The sequence below is a fragment of the Myotis yumanensis genome, unplaced genomic scaffold, assembly GCF_028538775.1.
Source record: "Myotis yumanensis isolate MYYU_CA2020_CCGP unplaced genomic scaffold, mMyoYum1.0.hap1 SCAF_12, whole genome shotgun sequence".
Classification (NCBI taxonomy): Eukaryota; Metazoa; Chordata; class Mammalia; order Chiroptera; family Vespertilionidae; genus Myotis; species Myotis yumanensis.
This window is the reverse complement of record NW_027223763.1, coordinates 26,183,491-26,207,019: the sequence shown is the minus strand read 5'-3', so window position 1 is coordinate 26,207,019 and position 23,529 is coordinate 26,183,491. Positions and strand designations below refer to the sequence as shown.

The 23,529-nt window shown below is 47.5% G+C and overlaps 1 protein-coding gene and 1 non-coding gene across 4 annotated transcripts in view; both read right to left on the bottom strand.

Moving 5' to 3' along the window:
• TBC1D2 (TBC1 domain family member 2) overlaps positions 1-23,529 on the bottom strand; it is a 42,532-nt gene that overhangs the window by 14,985 nt on the left and 4,018 nt on the right. For all 3 annotated transcript variants that reach the window (XM_070431099.1, XM_070431094.1, XM_070431096.1), the window contains 4 exons: positions 17,324-17,471; positions 11,020-11,153; positions 7,702-7,898; positions 665-1,060 (listed from right to left, as the gene is read on the bottom strand). In XM_070431099.1, the coding sequence (XP_070287200.1) occupies positions 665-1,060; positions 7,702-7,898; positions 11,020-11,153; positions 17,324-17,471 (875 nt within the window). The remainder of the gene's footprint in view (positions 1-664; positions 1,061-7,701; positions 7,899-11,019; positions 11,154-17,323; positions 17,472-23,529) is intronic.
• LOC139021319 (small nucleolar RNA SNORA66) lies at positions 12,501-12,633 on the bottom strand. The gene has a single exon (XR_011473442.1). It is a non-coding gene; the product is annotated as a small nucleolar RNA SNORA66 (small nucleolar RNA).

Sequence of the window (23,529 nt, the reverse complement as noted above, 5' to 3'; positions counted from 1 at the left end):
AATGACTAAAATAAAGTTCCTGCCTCCCATGCTACAACTGGAGCCTATGGGCTGGGGTAGCCTTTCCCTGGTGAGGACCACAGCCTGGGCGAGGGGGAGGCAGTAGCTAGAGGAGGCAAAGCTGGACGGCAGCAGAGCAGACTAGTCAGAAACGTGTGCTCCAACCCAGTTCCAATTCCCCCACTGCCTCAGCACATGGAGCGCATGAGTGACAGCGTCACAGGGCTGGTCCGAGGACTGAATGAAGGGATGCAGGTGAAGCACGTGGCATAGGTGCAGGGATGAGTGCCTCATTGTGAGCAGCTCACAGCCAGCCACAGGTCACCTGTTCTGTGTGCGGGACTGCTGGGGGAGGGCCACCCTGGAACCATGGAGGCTCCCCAGGGCATCAGCGTGACACCCAAGCAATCTGACCAGGCCAGGCCCCAGGTGTATGGGTGGTCTAGTCCTCAGGAGTTCTGACCCATCTTGGGCTCTTCCTAATTTGCTAAGCTAGAGATACCTTTCCTTTTCAGCCTAGGACGCCATGAAAAGATCAAACTGCATTGGGCCTTCTGGTTAAGAAGGTCAGGAAGTATGTAGCAATATTTCCACCAACATCTATGTCAAATATGAACATTCCAGCAGTAAGGGTTATTGCTGGGCCTGGAGGGCATGGCCCTACCTTCAGATGCTCCATCTTTTCCTGTTGGCTCAGGAAGTCCCTGTTGGCAGCGTCTGGAGGCACAAGGAGTGGGTTAGGGGGATGTATGAAGTCCTGGGTGACCTTCTCAGACAGCTTGCAGATGACCTGCTGTTTGGCCTGGTTCTTGTCCATGAGCAGCTGCACGTGCTGCTGCAGCTCCTGCACCTGCTGCTCGTGCAGGCTCGCCGTCTGTGCCAGGCTCTCCCGCTCCTGTTCCAGGGCCTCCACCCGCCTGCCCAGCTCTGCGATCTGCCGCACTTTGTGCCGCACCAGCTCCAGCCGGTCCTTGTCCTCGGCCGCTGCCAGGTACGCGCTGGTTGCCCTCTTCTCCTGCTGTGCGGCCTCCAGAGCTTTGTGCAGGATCCTCACCAGCTCCTGGACAGGGAAACAAAGTGCCTGTGAACACAGGGAAGGACTACCAGGCGCCAGAGGTGAAGCATGTTCTCACCAGCTCTCCTCACGGCCCCAGGAGGTGGCCAGCATCACCCTCTTGGTCATCTCATCTCAGCCCCCATTCTCTCTTTTTCCGCTCAAGAGTTTTAACTTGACACGTGGTTTCTCAGTTCAAGACTACATTTCCCAGCTAAGCTTACAGCTGGGTGTGACCAAGTGACAATTCAACCTATACCGGGTGTGGGCAGCTCTGGGTCATAGATACCTTTGAAACCACTACACCTATGCTCTCTGGTCCAGTTCCCCTTTCTTCTGGCTGGGAAAAGGCAAGAACTACAGCAGCCATGTGGGGCTCCCAGCAGAAGTTGCATGTGGAGGATGGCAATGTTGCCCTACCAGCTCAGAATTGCTCACTTGCCTCTGGGCTCTTCCATGAGAATGTGAGAGAGAAATAAACTTCCAAAGTGGTTTAGGCCAGTGGTTGGCAAACTCATTAGTCAACAGAGCCAAATATCAACAGTACAACGATTGAAATTTCTTTTGAGAGCCAAATTTTTTAAACTTAAACTATATAGGTAGGTACATTGTTATTAACTTAATTAGGGTACTCCTAAGGCTTAGGAAGAGCCACACTCAAGGGGCCAAAGAGCCGCATGTGGCTCGCGAGCCGCAGTTTGCCGACCACGGGTTTAGGCCATAGTACTTTGAGGCTTCTTTGTTACAGCAGCTGGCCCATATCCTGAGTAACACCTGTCTATTTCGGAGATGAACACACTGAGGCCCAGCAGAGCAGAGTGGAATTTAATCCTAAATTATCCAGACTCCAAGGCCTGTGCTTGGTCAGTAATGACAGCAGGGGTGCCGTGGCACACAGGCACTGCTCTTCCCTTCTCTCAGTCCTGTGGCAGGTGTAATAACCTCAATACTCCTTCCTGCTAAGCCGAGTTGAGGCCTCAGAATCCTTCTGAATAGAGCACCCAAGCTGTTGCTACGAGCTGAGACAGCAATAGAGAGGAAACACATTGACAATCCTCACGCTAAGCCACACACAGAAAGCCTCACTCAATCCATTTGTGCCCAGCTTCCGAAGTCCACCAAGCGATGCCCGCAAGGCTGGAGCAAGGGAGCGCTAGAGAGCAACAGACCTCGATTTACTCCTTGGCGAAGCATGTGATTCACATGGAAACTCAAGCTCGGCCTGGCTCCCCATGACTGGGAGCCTTCACCCTCCCCAGGACTTCTCTTGCCCCAAAGCACAGTGTGGATTCATTCAGGGCCAGGATCAGATGATCAGAAGCCAGGCAGCCCAGCCACCAGCACCAAATGAACCTCGAACCTCGTGAACCTTGTAGGGAGGGTCTTTAGGCCAATGCTGTGCTCCGTGTCAGCCTCATCTGGAAAAACACAGTTTCCTGGAGACACGTTAACCGCATCGGACACTGTTGTAATTAGCTAGTTATTAATAATAGGAAAGGAGCAAAGGGAAGGCCAGACACTGTAAGCATGGCCATCTGGGCAGTTTCACCAGGAAGCTGTGATTTCACACTCCCCAGGGAACCACCGGTTCATTCCCTGAAAACCACTGGGGGAGATAGACGCACAGGCAGTAAAGTCAGGTGACCCAGGGAAGGAGCCTGTCAGTCTAACCTGGAAGACAGATCACTGGAACACAGGTCACTGGCCAGAGGGGGTGGGGCTGCTGCAGACTCAAAATCTGAGGTTAAAATCCCCAAAGGAATTCTCTCCTTCCTCTGGTTTTGCTCCGTTTCCCTGCATTTACCCGTGTTCCTAGAAGCTGCATGGTCCTGGGCCATGTGGATCACATGCAATGGACTGATGGACTGCAGCTGGAACACAAGATAGGCAAGCCCCGTGGTCGGCAATCCGCGGCTCGAGAGCCACATGTGGCTCTTTGGCCCCTTGAGTGTGGCTCTTCCACAAAATACCACGTGCAGGCGTGCACATACAGTGCAATTGAAACTTTGTGGCCCATGTGCAGAAGTCGGTATTTTGTGGTAGAGCCAGTATTTTGTGGAAGAGCCACTCAAGGGGCCAAAGAGCCACATGTGGCTCGCGAGCTGCGGTTTGTCGAGCCGCAGTTTGCCGACCACTGGGCTAGCCTGATGCTGGAGTGGACTGTGCAAATGTGGGACAGCGACTTTGGGCAACAGCTTTAATCTTAGCTCTGCTAAGGACACAGCTACACTTTTTCCATGGTGGACAGAGGAGAGGAGACTTTGGAAACTCAGGGGTTTAATGAGTGCAAATAAATGCCACTCATTCTCCTGTGCAAGTCTCAGAAATTTCATGTTCTCGTGACATTGCAAGAAGCCCACTTCCACTAGCAATAGGTGGGGAAAGGCTGACATCCCAGGTGGTAACTGTCTATGTTAAAGCACTTAATTTTTTTTTTCTTGGCTAAGAACAATTCTATTTTGGAGAACTGCCCCAAATCATGATTTTATGTAGTAAGTTAATGACAAGACAAAATTAGTGTGCATCTTCTGACACCTCAGTACTAGTGACTGTCCCTTCTCTGCTTCTCTCTTCCATCCAACCTTCATCAAGCACCCACTGAGTACAAAGCCCTGGGCCAACTGCTGGGGCTCAGAAGGGGCCTGGCAGGTGGGAGCGAAGGTGAACCACTAATAGAGCGATTTCCTGCAACAGTGGGAAGCAAGGTGTTTGCGGGGGCCCAGAGCAGAGAGCAATGACTTCTGCTTGGGGTGGCGGTGGGGAGAAGATCAGCACCTTCTACAGAAAGGCAGGTCAGTTTAAAGAATGGAAAGGGCCAGAGTTGGCCAAGCAGCAGGAGGGAGATGAGGGTCAGCAGGAGGGAGATGAGGGTCAGCAGGAGGGAGATGAGGGTCAGCAGGTGGGAGATGAGGGTCAGCAGGAGGGAGGTGAGGGTCAGCAGGTGGGAGATGATGGCTGGGAAGGCTTTCCAGACCACCAGTCGCCAAACTTTCAGACCTCACAGTCCACCAGTGGTCCACGAACCACCAGTTGGCGACCGCTGCTCCAAAGGTTTCCTTAAACCAGCGGTTGCCAACCTTTTGGACCTCACAGACCACCGGTTGGCGACCGCTGTTCCAGACAACTGAATCAACAGCTCAAGCAAAGCCCCAGCTGAATGGAAGAGCAGGTGAGAAGCTTGGGTGTTGCAGGAAGTGGGGGAGGGTTGCAAACCAAACCAGAATGTCAGGAATGAAGAAATCACTTCCCAGGGCCCTGCTGAGAGAGATTAACATTCCTGTGGCTCCAGGATAAACTGAGAAGCCCAATCATTTTCTGGTTCAGCTGAGATTTGGAGATCACCTTGGTAACTGCCTGTGAAATACCAACAGACCACAGTTCAGACTTGCCGGAGGCTCAGAATCAGGTGGGTATTACCGCGCCCTCCCCCCGGGCCCCGCCAGGTTTTGGAAGAGTCAACTCTGAAGCCCATTTCATTACATCTAGCTGTCTCTCCTCCCCACATCTGGCTCTCAGAATCCAAGACCAAGACACCAGCCCAGGAGGCTCTCCTCCCACCCCAGTATCCCTGCCCCGCAGTGAGATAGGGAGAAAGGAAGGGGTGGGGATGAAGGCAAATAGAGACTGAAGCAAGGAGAAGGGAGAGGACTAAAGGGACGTGGTAGATCTCCACGAGTGGAAAAGCACACTATGAGAGAGTGCTCCCAACTCCTAATCCAGGATCCCTCACTTCTTTATGATGAGTTGTTCATGAATTTTACATTGAAATGCTTCTTTCAATTTCTTTAAAAATGGAAATAACCCATGTTCATGGTAATATTATTAACAATACCCAAGAGGTGTAAACAACCCACCCAGAGTCTATTGACGGTGAACAGGTAACATGCGGAGTGCACGCTAACGTCTGCATCCTGGACAGTGGGAGTGTACTCTGAACTCTGGCTGGGGCTCTAGGGAAATAATGTGTTGCTCTTTGCCCCCACTGTTCCCTAAACGAAGTACATGCCTTCACCAAGTCATCCTGAGTGAGCTAGGTTGGCTCTACAGGGCCCCAGGCAGGACCCGGGAGGAGTCCCTCATTCCCAGCAGCCAACAGATGGTGAACAGCACCAGAAACAACAGCCTTCCACCTGCCAGAGCAGACGGCCTTCAGGCGGGGTACAATCCTGCCGCCTCCAAGGGCACCGAGCTGGAGTCACCTGGCCGAGCAGCCATCTGGTACTTACTATCTTCTTGAGTCCAAATCTCTGTGGGGCCAGCATTGCAGGGCCCTGGGGTAGATAATGACTTAATGGGTATTGGAGTCACCCTGTGGTTTAATATGACACGGGGAGGCCCAGAAAGTTCGTGCCATTTTTTCTGAAGAGCAGTTGTGTCTGATACTGGGCTGTACCATGAGAACATGGAGGAGGCAGCCTGTGATGAGAGCCCTGAACCTGGAGAAAAAGACCAGGGCCCTCCACAGATCCAACAGAATTTGAGATACAAATTTGTAAAGGATCACTAAAGTTACTGGCAATGGCCACCTGGCTGTCTGGGCTAGAGCACGACCCCAACTCCCATGTCCCCTGTAGCCTCAGGTAGAAAGATGGTGCCTCCCTCTGAAGGGCCATGGGAGGGGCATCTGGTAGATGTGGGCCCCGTGGCCCAGGGAGCTGTTTTCCCAGCTGAAGGACTGGACTGGGAGGGTGAGATGGAGAGCAGCTCTCCAACCTGCATTTCTGAGTCCCTAGTGCTCAGCATCCCAAGGCTGTGCCAGCCTCCTCCGCCCCCTCTGAGCCAAGAGTTGGTTTCCTTTTCTCCTTCCCCTCTTTGGTTTTGGTGTCTGGGCTGGAGGTGAAACCCCAGAGTTGGCAGGGCTGGGGATCCCCCTGCCTAGTGTGAATGAAGGCCGGCCCTCCATCCTCACTGCTATGCCTCACAAGCACATTTCCTGGAAGCCCTCAACAGCTCAGGTCTGATTCCCAGAACTCCTCAGGAGCGTTCTTCTCAGAGCCCCTCAGGCGTGTGTGTCATTCCTTCAAAGGCCAGAAGGAATCAACAAAAAAGGCAGGGAATGCTAGCAGTAGTCAAAATAATCAAAGCCCGAATCTGCTGGACAACTGCTGGCCAGGCACCAGTCAGGCTTTATGAATCTAGACACAGGCCTCTCCAGGAAACATGGCTATTCCTCCATTTATATAGGAGGAAACTGAGGCTGTAGAGGTTAAGAGACTTGCTCAGGGCTTGACTTGGGATCTGCACCCTCTTATTTAAATGCCTGTGCTCTGAATTACCCACTAGATCAGTGGTCGGCAAACTCATTAGTCAACAGAGCCAAATATCAACAGTACTTCTTCAAAATAGACTTGCTCAGGCCGAAAACCGACTTCTGCGCATGGGCTACGAAGTTTCGATTGCACTGTATGTGCGCCCACACGTGGTATTTTGTGGAAGAGCCACACTCAAGGGGCCAAAGAGCCGCATGTGGCTCGCGAGCCGCAGTTTGCCGACCACGGCACTGGGCCAAAGAGCATTTGTGAGATGGGTCAGAGAGCATGAAAATCCATTCATATTGTGGGTCAAAAGCTAACACACAAGACTTGCTCTCCTCCCACTACCTGCTCAAGAACAGGAATGAGGTTTGCTGGCAAGTGAACCAGTAACAAAGTCTAATTCTTTAATGCTTGAGCAACTTCCTCCTGACATTTTCACTCAGACTGCAGGGGAATTGCCCTCAGCCTGGGTGGCCCTTACTAATCTCCAAGACCTCGCCTTCATTTACTGAAGAATGGTTGGTCCTCCACAGCTGCAGAGCTGTTAGGGGCAAACCTAAGTGAAATCTCGGTGTCCCAGGGCCTGTCAGCTTCATCTGACAATTCGTAATGCCTTAGAAGGACTGGCCAAAGTCAAGGGAGGCTACCCAGATTTCCTAGAAAGAAGGGTAGGATATGGTGAAAGGAGAAGTGGTCTTTACAGTCCAGATTTCTTTTCAAACCCAGGCTTGGGTTTGGGTCTTAAGCTGTGCTGGTCCAGGGCACTGCTCTAGCTAGAGAGGCTGCTGCCGGTGCTGCAGCCGGCCTTGCCCTCCTGCCACGGGACCCTCACTGCTTCCTGAGGTAGCCCTGGGTGGGAACACGATCTACCCTCTGGGTTGTAGGCTTTTTAATGATTATCATGTCTGTGTATACATGTGATTTGTTTTCTACAATGAACATGCAGCTTTCTTTTTTTAACTGCTGTCATTACCTTCTCTCTCTATTAAACCTAAATCTTCCTCCCTGCTATTGTTCCCTGTTGTGCCTGACTCAGCCCCAGGGCCAAAGGAACTGCCTGTTCCCTCTGTCCTGTGACAGTCCTTCAGAGATCCTGCCCAGTTACCGGCTGCCTGGTGAAGATCCCGGGTTCCTTTGGTGGCACCTCCCAGGACCCTGCATCCAGGTCACTCTCCTCCACACTGTCCCTCTTCGGGTGTGGGGGCAGACCATGCACAGTCCTTCAGGAGGGGCCTGAGAGGCAATTATTAAAGTAGGTCTCCAGAGACCCTGCCCTTAGTGGCTTTCTGTTTGAGTGACAGCGTGTCCCTGAGTAATCAACAGCCAGCATTTTCAACCACCCACAGTTTGGCCTACACCCAGAGGTCTCCTGGAGCCTGGGGCAGAGCTCACCTTCTGAGACTTTAACTCCTTGGTAAGCATCAGAACCTGTTGCTCCAAGGCCAAGGCTCTCTCCTGGGCAGTTCGGTTCCGTGTGATTCCCTCAGCAAAGAGCGGGAAGGTGTTGTTCTGGCGCTTGGCTTTCTGAATGAGATTGGCAGTCAGAGAGGATTTGGGTGCAGGCTTCAGAGTCTCCCCTGGATCTTTCCCTGATCAAGAGGAGAAACACAGAGGTTACGACCGGGGCCTAGGCAGTTCTCAATTGAGTTTGCTGCAGAAGCACCTGGAAGGCTTGGTAAAATGCAGACTGTGGGACCCTACACCCTGAGCTCTTCATTCAACAGGCCTGGGTGGGGCTTGAGAATCTGCATTTCTAATTCCTAGGTGATGCTGATGCAGCCTGTACAGGGCTGGACTAATAAACATTATTTACACTGTGCTGGCCAGGTCACCAGCCCATCCTCTCAGATCCCCACCTGCATGGGCTGTTTGCCAGGTGGTCATCCCCTCAGTCACAAGCCCTGAAGGAATGTCTTGTTTTTTGTCAGGATTCCACCTCTACCCTCTGAGCAACTTTCAAAGACCTGTCTCTTGATAGGAATATCTTTACTCTGCATTCTTTCCCCAGAGAGCAGCTCAAACTCTTCTTTGAATCTTACTATAAGCTAAGTTAGGAGACATATTTCCCTCGAGGCTGCATAGTCCTTTTATTTCCTCTAGAGCCAGGGTTAGCAACTGATGGCCCACAGGCCAAATCTAGCCCACAGCCTGCTTTTGTAAATAAAGTTTTATTGGGACACAACCACACCCCTTCATTTGGGCACTGTCTGTGCTGGTTTCACTTTACAAGAGCAGAACTAAGTACTTGCAACAGAGACCACATGTCCCACAAAGCCTCAGATATTGACTATCTGGCTCTTTACTGAAAACCACTGCCGACCAGAGCCAAATTTTATTCTTAAATCAAACCCACTCTTTCAAGCCGCCTTGTCCTGCCCTGTCCCCAGCCTTTGCATTAGGGCTCTGCCATCAGTTGGCAACCAGGGACATTTAATGGCCTGATTATATGGTTAAGGGACCTTGAGGATCTTGTTTACATGGCACAGACACATCTTGCTGGTTATGAGGCCCCAGCAGAATTTCTCCTCAGCCCTCAGTGCCAGAAAAGGCTTTGCTTCTTCCAAGAAAATATGTGTTTATTCTTGTGGACCCTGGGAATAAGCTAACCACTTGTATCTCCCTCTTTGCATGGCTGCTGAGAAGCTCAGAGCCACATTTGCTGCCCACCCTTGGCTACTCTGAAGGATCTTATCTAAATTTTCTAACCCTAATAAGTCATTTTCTTTCCCCAGATATGCATTTTAATAAGCTATCCCCAATTCTTTTGAGACTAAGGTGTGAAAAATAAGGATGTGGCGTGGGATCCCAGGGGAGGGGACAGGTAGGGCTTGGAGGACAAGCTGAATGACTTAGCATCTTTCTTCTGGGGCCCAGGCTGAGGGACAGGCAAACGGGTTTGAAGAGATAAAGATCTAGTAGGTGACAGGAACCAGAAACTCCTTGAACTTGTTGGGTATAAGAACAGATCGGTCTTGTTTCCACACTTTAGAGAAATCTGGGTGAGCTGAGGATAGAGCAGCCACAGGGCTCTGAGGAATGCGAGGCCATCGTTTCCTGGCCAGAGGCTCTGGGAGAGCCAGACTGTGCAGCTCAGCCCTGCAGCCCTGCTGACCTCTGAAACACTGCTGCCACCAGCCCTGCAGGCAGGAAGCATAGGGATCACTGAGCTCATTTTACAGCTGGAGAAAACGAGGCCCAAGACAGCGTTTCTCAGTCAGTGCCCTAGGATTTCATGGGAGTGCCTCATGGCTGACTGGGAAGGGCGGAGGATGAGGGGCTGAGGGGAACCCAGACTCCAACCCCTGACCCAACTCAGCTTTTATCTGCTTTGTATATTAGGTTTTGTTTATGGCATCAAGATTTCATGAAAATAAAGATGTAGTTTTAAAAAAATCACTGATTTAGAAAAGGAGGCTTCAGGCCGCGGCATGGGGCTGGAGTGCTGGGCCTGAATCCTGGTCTGTCACTCACTGTGCGGCCGTGAGCCAGTCACTCCACTTTCCTGTCCTCGGTTCCCTCGCTTACTAAATGAGTAACATTAGTAACAATAGTAGCTCGCTCGCTTGGGTTGCTGTAAGTTTAAACAGCTTCTGCAAGTAAAGTGATTAGTGCACATGGCTGAAACCTGAAAGGTTCTAAGTGCAAGAGGCCAGAGAGCAGGGACCACATGTTGTACGATTCCATTTGAGAAACTCTCCAGAAGAGGCAGGTCTGCAGAGATAGAAAGTAGACTGGTGGTTGCCTAGAGTTGGAGGGAGGTGGAGACTGGGACCGATGGCTGAGAGATGTAGGGTTTCCTTTGGGGGTAATTACAACTGTTCCAGAATTGACTATGGTGATGGCTGCATAATTCTGTGAATATACTGAAAGCCACTGAACTGTATGGTATGTGAATTATATCCTAATACAACTATTACCCTCTTCATCCCGATCCCAAAGTGCTTAGTGGCACAAAAAACTACTCTATGTAAGTGCTAGTTTCATTATTATTACTGATTTGCTATGGTCCTGATCTTCTCTTGCACTGTTCCTGTGACCTGCGGGGTGTCCCCAGGCACTGCTCCCATGGGGCACCTTTCCTAGAGTCACTTCTACATGGCCCAGGCGTCCTCTCTGCCATGAGAACACACAGTGCTGCCTCAGTCAGTTTTCTCCCAACTGTTTAAATTATAAGGGCACCAATCGAAGAAGCCAACCTCCCCCCCGCACCCCCCACCCATGGTGTGGGTCACTCACATTTTGTGAAAGAAACAATCAAATGCTATGTCATAGCTGGATGGGACCTAAAGGCCATCTGCTCTGCCTCTTCAGGCAGAGTTGACAAATTTAATCGCCATAGAAAGGCATTTTTATATTCTTTCTTTATAAATTAAAAAACAAGTAAGAAAGTGAGATTTTCCTTTATTACTTCAAGAATCATGGCTGAGTTTTAGTTTGGGAAGATGAAGAGTTCTGGAGATGGATGGGGGTGGTGTTTGCAGAAGAATGTAAATGTACTTAATGCCACTGAACTGTACCCCTGAAACGGGTTAAATTTTATGTTATGTATACTTCACAACAACAGTAATAATCAATCATTGCTACTAGACCCATAAAGCCAGAAGGAGTGCCCCGGAGAGTCCCATGGTTGACAGAAAAGCACACATGCTGGTTTCTGGGGAGACGGGCACTCAGTTTCTGAAGGCAGCTCAGCCCTGGGCAGAGGCTCACCTGGGGCACTGGGGTCAGGGGATGAGGGCCGCTCCTCCCTCTGAGGCTCGCTGCTCGGTAGAGGATCTTCCCCTGGAGGTCCATGGCCTGTTCCTTGGGCTTGCCTGTTGCCTCGGATGTTGTACATAGTGTTTCTGAAGGGAAACAGAGGAGCACGAGGCTGACAGCCCTGCCACTCTGCCCCTCTCTTCCCCGCTGTCAGTGCTAGAGCTCAGGCTGTATCCTACCCCCAGGCATGGCCTGATCAGTCTGCGAGACTCCAGGCACCCTGCATGATGCACCCCACCCGAGCCACTCCCGATCCCCCTCACCCCTCTTCTTTTCATCATTTCATTGCTTATCACCGTCCACAATGTTGCTTATAAACAATATAAGCCTGACGCCCCTGCCCCAATCCTGCAGCTGGAGTATAAGCCATTGAAGGTAGGGATGTCTGTCTGTTTTGTTCACCAAAGTACTTTGAATGCATAGAACAGTGCTGAAATATAGAGGGCCCTTGCTATGTATGTGTTGAATAAATGTTGAATGGACTTGCCAAACTAACTTTCCTAAAACCTTCATCTGGTCTTGTAACTACCTGGCTCAGATATCATCAGTGGCTCCATGAATGGGCCACCTTGTGACCAAGTACTTGCCTAGGCTGAATAAAGCGATGTCTTTTCTTCATGAACTGGGCACTAACATACCTGCATGCCTGCTGGCACCTGGCACTGGGGTAGCCTGTGCCCCGAGTGCAATCTCAATACCTGTTTGGTTTGTAGGTAGCACGAAAGGCTGACTTAGGACCAGAGACTACAGAGGAAGTCATAGTGAGTCAGATAAAAAGACAGTTCAATTGAGTTTAGTTTCCCTTTGCAAAGATATAAAAGTAGACATATTCCAAAATTAGTTAACAAGGAAGAGAAAATGATTAAAGGAGTTCTGTAGGTCAGTGTTTTTCAAACTGCAAGTTATAAACCATTGGTAGATTATAAAATCAGTTTAGTATCATGATCAGCATTTAAAAAAACAAGATGAAAAACATGAGAATGTACTCCATTTAGAGAAGGTTAATATTATGTGAAACATGTGTGTGTGTGTGTGTATACTGAACCATTTCCCACTGTGGTCATAGTCAACAGGTAGAAAACACTGCACTGGAAAGTCACGTAATTAAGGGCAGCAACAGCGTGGTCAAAAAAGAGGATTCGAAAGTCTGTGGATCTGTGCTGGAATCCGGGCTCTGCTATATCACCCCCACGTGGGGGACAAATTACTCTGAAAAACCCTTATTCCAAAACACCTAGATGCTAGATAAATACAAAACATATTTCACAAATATTTAGCTGAATTCCCAGGAAAGGAAGAGAAGTCCTCAGGCACCAAATATGAAAAAGGAGGTGAAACTCAAATGGGAAGGAAAGAGAAAGATCACCAGGTAGATTAGATTACTGTTCAGCAAATACAGGCATATCTCGGAGATACTTATTTTTTTTTTTTTACACTGTACTAGGATACAATGAACCACCTCAGTAGCTTCTGAGGCTAATACACTTCTATCACCACAATTTCTTTAGCAAACGTGGTTCCCTTCACGTCTGCAACATCATGCAGAGTTAGTGATCAAGTTTGCACTCGGAGATACTTTAATTTAAAAATATCTTATTGCTAAAAAATGCTGAGTCTGCGGGAAAATTGGCGCTGACAAGTGCTCAATGCAGGTTACCACAAAACTTCTATTTGTAAAAAATGCAGTACCTGTGAAGTGTAACAAAACAAAGTATGTCAGTATTCGCTCTTTCTCCTCCACCTCCATGAGAACAGAGTGCCTCCCCTTCCCCCCTTAACTTTGTGTGGCCATGTGACTTGCTTGACCAAAGGGATGTTAGCAAATGTGATATGAACATAGGCTTAAACTGCGCTTGCATGTGGGGCTTGCCCTCTTGAGGAACATGCCTCAGGTAGCTGTGGCCCATGGAAGATGGGAAATATGTGGTAGAACTAGATCTTACCAGCTTAGAGTCACGACCAGGTGAACCTAGCCTATAGCAACTGAACTAAGATGGGTGCAAAATAAATGCTTATTAACATGGCACTGAATTTAGAAGTGTTTGTTTGCAGCATTATTGTCGTGAGAGTTGACTAGGATATAAATCTGTTCAGGGATCAACTGTTTGTTGTTTTTTTTTTTTTTTTTACATTGAGATATGTTTGACATATTATATTTGTTTCAGGTATAAAACATATTTACTCAATATATGTACATACTGTGAAATGATCACCACAATAAGTCTAGTTAACATCCATTACCCACACATACTGATTTTTTTCTTGTGATTAGGGATTAACTGTTGATACCAAAAACCTAGAGCCTTGGTTGCAAGGGAGGGAAGAAAACAAGGTATGGATAAAGTGTAGAGTTGAAGTTGAAATTTTACATAAAGTTGGGACTCCTGAAAATCCATACCATCTCTGAAGAGGTGTGTTAGAAAAAACACAAAGAAATTCTAGGTGAAGGTTCTGGGTATCCAAAGAATTTTGTAATATCATTGTTTGGTTTGGGTGACATAGTAATACTGACCTTATGAAATGAATTGGGAAGTGTTCCCTCCTCTTCTTTTATGGGGAGAGTTTGTGAAGAATTGGTATTAATTATTCTTTATGTTTAGTAGAATTCACCAGTGAAGTTATCTGGTCCTAGATGTTGTTTTTGTTTATTTTTGTGGATAGTTTTTTGATTACTAATTCAATCTCCTTACATGTTATAGGTCTAGTCAGATCTTCTAGTTCTTCTTGATTCAGTTTTAATAATTTGTGTCTTTCTAGGAATTTGTCTATTTCATTGAAGTTATCTAACTAGTTGGTATATAATTGTTCTTAGTATTCCCTTATAATCCTGTTATTTTTGTAAGGTTGGTAGTATTGTCTCCTTTTGTTCTTGATATTAGTAATTGACTCATGCCTTTTCTTGGTCTGTTTAGCTAAAAGTTTGTTGATTTTTTTCAAAGAATAATTATTTTATCTGAAACTTATCTTTAAAAGAAAATCCAGTTTCTTGGTATAGTTGGGTCTAAAATAAAAATGAGATTTTACTTTAATGGAGAAATTAATAAGTTAAATTAAGAACAGAGAAGAAATTAGAAGTCAGCACTCGATCAGACTTTAAAATTTGGTCTCTAACTCCTTTTACTCTGTTATTATTAAGGTCCTATTTTAAGAAGCCCCCGACTCCTTGGCTAGTCACTTCCCCTTCCCAGTTCTTATTTTCTCCATGTTAAAATAAAAGGTGGTAGGCCATATTAAAAAGAATGATGAGGGACATTATTTACTGAGTAGCATTTTGTGCTGGGTCCTGTGTTGAGCTCCAAGACAATGTATCTCACAAACCACAAACCACAAGCCACATGACTTGGAGAAGACCCAGAGACACATCCCTACAGCCAGAGGAAGTGGCTGGGTGGGGTGACCATCATGGCTGCCCATACTCCCCCTTGCCCAGGGATTGCAGCCTCCCCAATATGTCTAGGGAGCTCACAGTCATCCCTGGGATATAAGAGGCATAGAAACCCCAACCTCAGGGCAGTAAAGGGCCTTCTGATCGCTACAGACACAGACCAGGTGGCCACTACCCAGCCAAACTATTGTGCTTGGAAGAGGCAACGCCACTTCATAAATTTATTGACTTGGGTTGGAGCAGTTCATAGATCATTTTCTGTGTAGGTTTAGCTCCAGGTCTGAAATGCCTGGTCAGCAGAAAGGTAGTGGTCATAAAGGCTTGTCCTGGAAAGAAAGCCGTGGGCAAGCCACTTACCCTTTCTGAGTCTGGGTTTTCTCACCCACAGTGGGGATGATGAATGTATTCACAACAACGAGGCCCTTTACAGACCAGGCTCTAAGCTAAACACTAGAAATACAACTCATTTCATCCTCACACACATACATTCAATGCATTTAATCCTCACGGCAGCCCAATGGAGTGAGTACTATTATCACCTCCATTGCACAAGAGGAGAACTGAGGTTCAGAGAGGATAAGTAACCAAAGCCACAGAGATGGTAAATGGTGGGGCTGAGCATTAGACCTGGACATCTGACTCCATAGCCTGAGAACTTAACAGACAACTCAATGAGAGTATGAAGCACCCAGTATGGTGCTCTGGAAGCTCCCTTACTCCCTTCCCCAGACCATGACCTTGGCTCATGGCAGACCCAACTATAGGCTCTAAGTCCAGCCAGGGCCAGGGGATACAGGAGACAAGGGCAACCTTGAACTCATTGGGCTCTCCCCAGGACACGTGCAATGTTCCTTTGCATTTTATGTGGGTTATTGCAAATGTCAGGAAAGAGGTAACTGACTAATCCCTGAAACTTCCTTCCTTTCTTGGTCTCTGCATGTTCTCTGTTTCACTTCTGTTGTTTGTGGCCTTCATCAGGCACGAACCTGGCTTAATCTTGGTGAGACCATCCTGGATACAGTGTGTACCAGCGGGATGGCTGAAGTTCCCAGGTCCCCTCAAACCTCCCATTAGGCTCACAATGCACACAGTTCTCTCCAGCTCCTCCTTAGAGAAGATCTCCAGCAGGGCACCCTTCTTGTCCACTCACACTGGGGGGACTCGGGGGCTCAACCATGCCCCATACTCCCCAAGTCTCTCTCTAGCTCAGATTGCTCTCCTGAGTTCCAGGTCCTCCACCCAGTGCCTGTTGGGTAGTCAACCTCTAGGCCCTAAAGAACACTCATTGTCTTTCCCCTAAAACCTGCGTCTGTCCTGGGAACAGCACCACTACCCTTCTAGTTACCCACACAAACTCAAACTCTGAGGCTGACCGAGGGAAATGCTAGGCCTGAGTCACACAGAGCCAGGGTCTCTGATCCGAGTCCAGTGAACAATCTATTCTGCTTTCTAAGAGGTCCAGTTTGTATGAAGTCCTCACAAAAAATATGCACCCAAACAGATCAGAATTGGGTATAGTCTGAATTCCCAAAAGCTTCCATTTCTTCAGTAAGAGCAATAGCAGCAGCAGGGTGGGCAAAAGTAGGTTTACAGTTGTGAGTACGTGAAAGTTTGTTCTTGTATTATTATTTATAAATTATTATATTATTTTCCATGTGAACAACTGTAAATCTACTTTTGCCCCACTCTGTAGTTAAGTGCCTACCCATTGCCAAGCACAGTTCGAAAGCAGTTTGCATGCACTGACCAGTTAACCACTGCACTAACCATATAAGGCAAGCATTGCTGAATTTTATATTTACTAACAATTTAAGTGCAGCACAGAGAAATCAAACAACTTGCCAAGGATACCAGAGCCCATGACTGGCGGAGCCGGAACACATATCCAGGCAACTTGACCCCAAAGCCCAGGCCATAATGCTATCTTTTTATAACCTATTTAAAACAAAGCCTGCCGATGGGAAATTGTATATATAATACACCATTAAATGAAAAAGTAGCTGATATATGATGGGCATCTAATAAATTACACATTAAAAGTGAATAATTTGATGTGTTTGACATATATAGACATTTATGAAGCTATCACCACATTACATTCAGCATGATATCAATTATGCATGTATGTGTATAGAAAATGAGGAGGAAAGAGGTACAGTAAATGCTAGGAATGCTTGTCTGGGTGACAGGAAAATGGATAATGTTAAATTTATATCTTTTGGGATGTTTCTAATTTCTAAAAAGAATATGCACTACTTTTAAAATCAGAACAATGAATGTAATATTTTAAAGTAATAGCATGAATTGAAAATAGAGCCCCTAAACCAGTGGTTCCGACCTTTTTTTGGCCATGCCCCACCTAAGCATCTCCAAGTGAACTCCTAGTCACGTGGAGGAAGCCTAAAAGGACATTAACTTGGTCTAAACAAGCTTCCAAAGAACATGGCATCCATGAAAGAGAAAAATAAAAGAATGATAGGACAGTTGAAGTACTGAGGAAGAAATCACTAAGAAATTGTTAAATAATAATAATAATATGAAGTGATATGAAAAAAATAGCAAATAAAGTTTCAAAATATATAATAAAGAACTGAAATGCATAAATGTCACAATATATATTTATATACTGTATATGAGGCCCCTAGAACCATAAGAAATGCAAAAAATTCACTGTTAACAACTCATTCTCTAATTGCCCCCCTTAAAAATCAAGTTGCCCCCCTGTGGGGTATGTGCCCCACGTTAGGAACCACTGCCCTAAACCCTCCCCACCAGGCCCTCCTCCCTACTGGGAATCACGCCAGATCACAGTGAGCTCTGAAGAAGGGCTGCTTGCATCTTGGCCAGCCCCTCAGCCCCAGTAGCACTTACTGTATTTCGGTTCCCAGGTGCTTGAGGGAAATATTCTGAAGGGCCAAGGGCATGGCTGGGGCTGGCTGCAAGGCGGCTGCCATACCCACAAGTCCAGGGGGCGTTTTCACAGGGCGCAGGAACTCCTCCAGCTCCGCCTCCTCTTGCTCTGGGGAACAAAGAAAAGGGAAATCACCCATTGGGTCATTGCACTTGGAAAGACCAGACAGGTGGGTGCTATGGGCTCAGCTCCCACTGGGAGCAGGTGGGAGTCAGCCTGAGCAAGCCTTCCCTGTGGGTTAACAGCAGCCAAAGAGGCAGGTGGTTCACTGAATGCTTTACAACCAGTAAAATGATGCATTTTGCTGCAACAGCCTTGCTAGAAACCCATTAAAAACATGCAGAACAGCCCTGGCTGTTCTTGCTCAGTGGTTAGAGTGTCAGCCAGCGCATCGAAGGGTTGAGTTGGATTCATACCCGGGTTGCAGGTTCGATCCTGGCCCCGGAGGCAATCAATCGATGTACCTCTCTCACATCGATGTTTCTCTGCCCCCCCTTCTACTCTAAAAATCAATGGAAAAAATATCCTCTGTGAGGATTAAAAAAAAAAAAAAGCAGAACTGCAAATATTTCTACATCTGAGAATCCACCCTAAAGAAGTCGTTTGAAATGCAGACAGAGCTTTATGAGCCAAGAAGTTCATCCCGATACTGTTTAGCCTCAAACTGAAATTAACATCAAGTAAGATCTGGGGAAAGGTTAAATAAGTTATGATGCCTTCAGACAGGGGCATTTTACTCAGCCATTTAAAATGATGCTAAGGAAGAATGCTTCAGAACATGGGGAATGTGCATGGTACACACTCTAAGGTTGAAAAAGCCAGATAAAAATCAGGGTTATAGTATGATCTCCATTGTATAGGAAGAGTCTCAAAGAAATACTTGGCAATCTTAACAGTGGTCAGAACTGCATGCTGGGATTAGAAGTAAGCAGGCTACTCATTATAGTTTAATGTTTTCCCCCAAATTTTCTATAGTAAACATGGGTTACATCTATAAACAGGAAATAATATATATTTATCAAAAGTAGGTACTAATAAACAAATTTTACAATACAGGGACATTTTAGGGTCACAATACTGAGTACCAAAAAGCAAAGTAAAGCGTTTTGTATTGTTATCTGATCAGAAAATCATTTACATAAAAAAAAAAAAGAGGCAGGCTGGAGGTCATAACAATGCTAACACTGGCTGTCTCTGGGTGGTAAGCTTATGGCTACTTTTCTATGTTTTTCAAATGTTCTGCTTAAACAGTGATTCTTATGCAGTGAGTACTTTAAAGGCTTAATATTAAGGAAGGTTTCAAGACTAATGAAACATTATTTGAGATATAAGAGAGAGGAGGTGAAAGATTCAGAAGTTAGCTTTGAGTGCTACCAGAAGTCGAAGAGAACCAAGGCCACTTGGAGATGGCGTGATCTTGATCAGGCAGCCCTGAGACGTGCAGGGCAGCAGACACCTTTTACTTGGCGCCCTCTTACTGAGAGGGCGAAGGGGTAGAGGACATTTATTTTTGCCTTGCATCTGCAAGAACATTAAATGCAATGGTGGGGGCCAGGGAGAGTTGCTCAATCTACTTGAAAATAAACTTTGCAGTCTAACTTGGCAAATAACACATTGTCAATCCCCAAAAGGCTCTTTCAGATCCGGCAGCCTGGCTGGTACCTGGCCACACCCACTCATTCTTTTGAGTTCCTCCCTTCAATTTACTTTCTCAGCTGTCTGGGCGTCTACCCTAAAGTTTCCTGGTGGGGCTGGAGAAAGTGAGATAATCAAAGGCATAGGAAGCTCCCAGCTTCAGGAGCAGGTTAAAGTGCACGCTTCAGGAAGACCAATTGGGTGGAAGCTGGAGGGCAGGCCAGCCAAAGTGCTGGGAGTTCTGGGAGGTGGAGACAAATTCCTTCTAACTCAAGTCAGGGAAGACTTCCTGGAGGAAGGGCATTCGAGCGTCCTGGAAGGCTGAGCTGATTTGGACCTGCAGAAAGAGTGGGGGGAGGGGTTCCAGAGCCAGAGTTGAGGATGCCAGGAGGGTCCCAGAGGAGGAGGTGATAAGGACAAACGGGATGGGGTGGCTAAGAAGGGATCAGATCTGGCTGGAATGGCAGAGCCCCCTGGGGGTTTCAGCAGGAGCCAGAAGAAACCTGGCTGACTAGAAAGGGCCTGACCTGTGGCCAAACCATGTTTCTGCTGGGAGGGCGCTGTGACCGGGCTGATCATTTTTACTCTTTCTGCCTCAGGTTTCATATTTTAAAAACCGGACAGCCACCCTACACTCTGTCTCCTTCAGGGTTAAAGTATATGAAAATGTTTAGAAAACCATAAAGCCCCATACTGTGGATGCACATCTTTCAAAGGAGTCTGATTCAGACTTTGAGCTGATTCAAAATAATTAAGGTCTCCTTGCTTATCAATACTTTAACCATCTTCATTCTCCTTCAATCACAACAAACAAACAAAAATTACCATCGGTCTAAGATTTTAATGTCTTGGCAAGTACTCCCCTGACTGCCAATATCTGTTTTCCATTAACTTCCACCTGTGGCTCTAGATCTACTGAGGCCACACAGAACTACGTCTTGGGGTTAAATGTCACCACGGGGTTGGTTTCACCAATGAGGAAACAGCAGCTCAGAGAGGATGAATTTTGTGGCCAAGGTGGCACAGCTGCTAGCAGAGCCATGGATCCAACACCGTTCCTCACTTTTCCTTATTACAGCAGCACTTTTGACAAGCAGACAGTACTAAGAAGGGAGAGGTGCCCGGGAAAGCGCAAGCTCCCAGTGCAAAGGGGGTGTCCAAAGGATGAGAGGCACATGATGGTGATGCCACAGTGAAGGGTAGCACTTCCTTTAGGAAACAGAATTGACCCAAGACTCTGGTCTGGGCCTCTGGGTCCCTCTCCAGCCTGGAGGCGTGCCCTCAGTGAGGTGACCATACAAAAAATTTTCAACAGCATTTACTCGTAATTCTCCTTTTGCCTGAACTGTAGAGGCTGTCCCATTACCAGTAGGAAGAAGCCATCACCTAACAATCAGGGCTTAGACCGGCGGGCCACTGGTTTCCTGGAGGGCCCTGGCACGTGGCTCATGTGCTTGAGGATGGGGTGTGTGCTTGTGTGAGTCTACAGACTAGGGTTCAAATTTCAGCACTGACATCTTACTGTTTGACCCAAGCCACTTCGACCCTTAGTTTCCTCTTCTGTAAAATGAAAATAACAGTAAAAATCTCTTAAGAGTGTTGTGATGATTAGATAGATGATGCATGTGAAGTGTTACAACAGTGTAAGTGGTATGTATATTTTTATGATAAACATTTATAAAAGTGCTTTATGAGATGTTTTCTACTTTGGCAACATGTCTTTATTATCAATCCGTCGGCTTCCCCTTGATCTTCCTGGGCTCTATGGAGACCAATGTTCAGGGAAAATATAAAATTAAGGCGTGAATGCGTAAAAGCTGTAGAGAACGTGCCTTGGACTCAAAGGCAGTCCTGAGACACTGTACAAGATGCAGCGCCTGTGACTCAGTCAGACGCCACTTGGTAGGTTTTCATTGCCCTGGCAGCAGGCCTCTGCTTCCTCCCAGGAAGGGAGGCACTGGAGAAGTGGGGCAGCCTGCTCCAGACTGCCAACCCACGGCCTGCCAGCTTGCTCAAGACTCCAGAAATGTCTCTCTGGTTAAGCTGGGGAAGGTTCCACAGGGGCCCTGGCCCGGGACGGTGAGGGCTTGCTGCAGGATGAGTAAGGCTTCAGAGGGGAAGCCCACATGCCTGCTTCCTGCATCGCCCCAGTGTCCTCCTTGGGAGACTGGCGCCCTGGTCATGACAATCACTCCCCTGCCCCCATGTCCACAGCAGGAGCTGGCCCAGAAGAGGCCCGCCGAGTGTGCTGAGCCAAAACCCCAGAATTCAAGAACTTGGAAAGGGTTCAGCACAGCAGGAGAACCTGTGGGATCCCAAAACTGATAACCTGGTTCTTCCCATCTCCAGTCAGGGAGGGCTTCTCGTTGCATCTGGTCCGAGGCTGATGGGGAATCGTGTCAACTCAGACACAATGTGCATTTTCCAGCACAGCCAGGGTTGTTTAGCTCTGGGAGGTGGGGCGTGGAGGGTAGAATAAAAATGTAGAAGCAAAAATAAACCCTTCCTCAAAGAAAGCCCTTACAATCATAAAACACTCAGAAGGTTCTCAGGAGAAATCACTGATGATTATTAACAATAAAAAGATGCAGTTGTTAAAATAATAACAGTGTACATGTACACATATAATAATATTATTAGGACAGATGCCATGTAGTGAGCATTAATTATGTGCCTGGCGTTATGCTAAAGGCTTTACATTCCTTTCCTCATTTAATTATAAAATTCAACATATTTGCTCATACACTCATGCAACAAATATCCAATGTGGCAGGCAGGGTACCAGGTAATGGGGACACAGGTGACAAAGACACAACCCCCACCCTTTAGGGCTAGGGGGCAGAGATTGACAAGGACACTCTACTTAGAACACAATGCGACAGGCCTTGAGGATGGTCTGAAAGTGCTTGAGGACTCATATAGAGTCCAGCTGACAAAGTCCCAGAAGGCTTCCAAGAGGAGGTTGGCAAGAGCAGGAGGGGACACTAAAGCTTGGCCATCGAGAAGAGAGCAGAGGCGCCTCTGGCACTCTGAAGCATAAGACACGAGGCGGGTGCTGGGGCAGCAGACACAGGTGAGAGCAGCAAGGACTGAATTTGGTGCTGGGACTGAAAGAGCTGGGACTGTATTTGGGTCTGGGACACGGTGAGCAGTCAGGAAAGGGGAATGGGGCGCAGGCTGTCACTTTATTTATTATTATTTTAAAAATATATTTTTATTGATTTCAGAGAGGAAGGGAGAGGGAAAGAGACAGAAACATCAATGGTGAAAGAGAATCATTGATCGGCTGCCTCCTGCATGCCCCACACTAGGGATTGAGCCTGCAACCCAGGCATGTGCCCTGACTGGGAATCGAACCCTGACCTCCTGGTTCATAGGTTGATGTGCAACCACTGAGCCAAGCCTGAGCTCAGGCTGTCACTTTAGAAAGTTCACTCTGACTGCAGTGAGGAGATGGTCAGAGGGGCAGGCTGGGACATGGGGACACCAGAGCGGAGGCTGCTCTATGATTTTCCAGCTAAGAGCTGAGGCCTGACCCAAGGCGACAACAGTGAAGGGGGGCCTGAGTCTGATGTTTAGGCCACAGGGAGGTGAGGCCAGCGCTGGTGACTGATGACTGGCTAACTGAGATGCAGGAAGAATCTGGGTGGCTCCTGGTTACTGGAGCAACTGGGTAAATGGGGGAAGGAAAACGGGGGGAGAAGAGTTAAGGGCAGATGAGCTCAGCTTGGGACATGAAAAACAATCCGGGTGGAGGTCTAGGATCACTTGGCCACAGTCCTGCCCTCACCCATTTGGCTTCCCTGTTAATTAAGGATGAGGCATCTTAGACGTGCTGCAGATCTGTACTGGTAACTCACTCTCTGGGCTCCTGCAGGGGTAGCTGTGGGTGGTCAGTCTGGATTCTAAAATCTGCCAATCATATTCCTGGCTTCAGCATGGGAGGGTGTGATCTCCAGGACTCCTCCCTGCTGGAATGTTGTAGGATTTGGGATCAAGAAACTTATTTGTGGGCCACATGGGGGTGAAGGATTCTGGCTTATGCGAACAACAGGGATAATACAATGAACACTGGTCTACACAACTCACAGCACAAAAGCATTTGTGTAAAGCAGCAGTAACAATATCTGCAATTTCTCATTAACCTACCTCAGAGCAACTCTGTTAAAGTTTCATTTCTTAAGACATTCCCATTATAGTCATCATAATAATAGCTGACAGCTTTTGAACTGACAATGTACAGGCATCGTTCCAACCACTTAAGGTATATGGATTCATTTAATCCTCACCAAAACCCTAAGAAGTAAGTATAATTTCTTTACTGACCTCATTTTACAGGGAAGGAAACTAAAGCTCAGAAGGGTAAACATCTTGCCTAAGACCACACAGGATCAGGATGTGAACCAGGCAGCCTGGCCTCAGAGCCCATATTCTTGCCCTTGTCACTATATGGTTGCCCTAACTGATCCTGAGTCACATCCCTGGCTCTCTGCTTCTTTAGCAGAGGGCTCCTCCCACTCACTCCTAATAG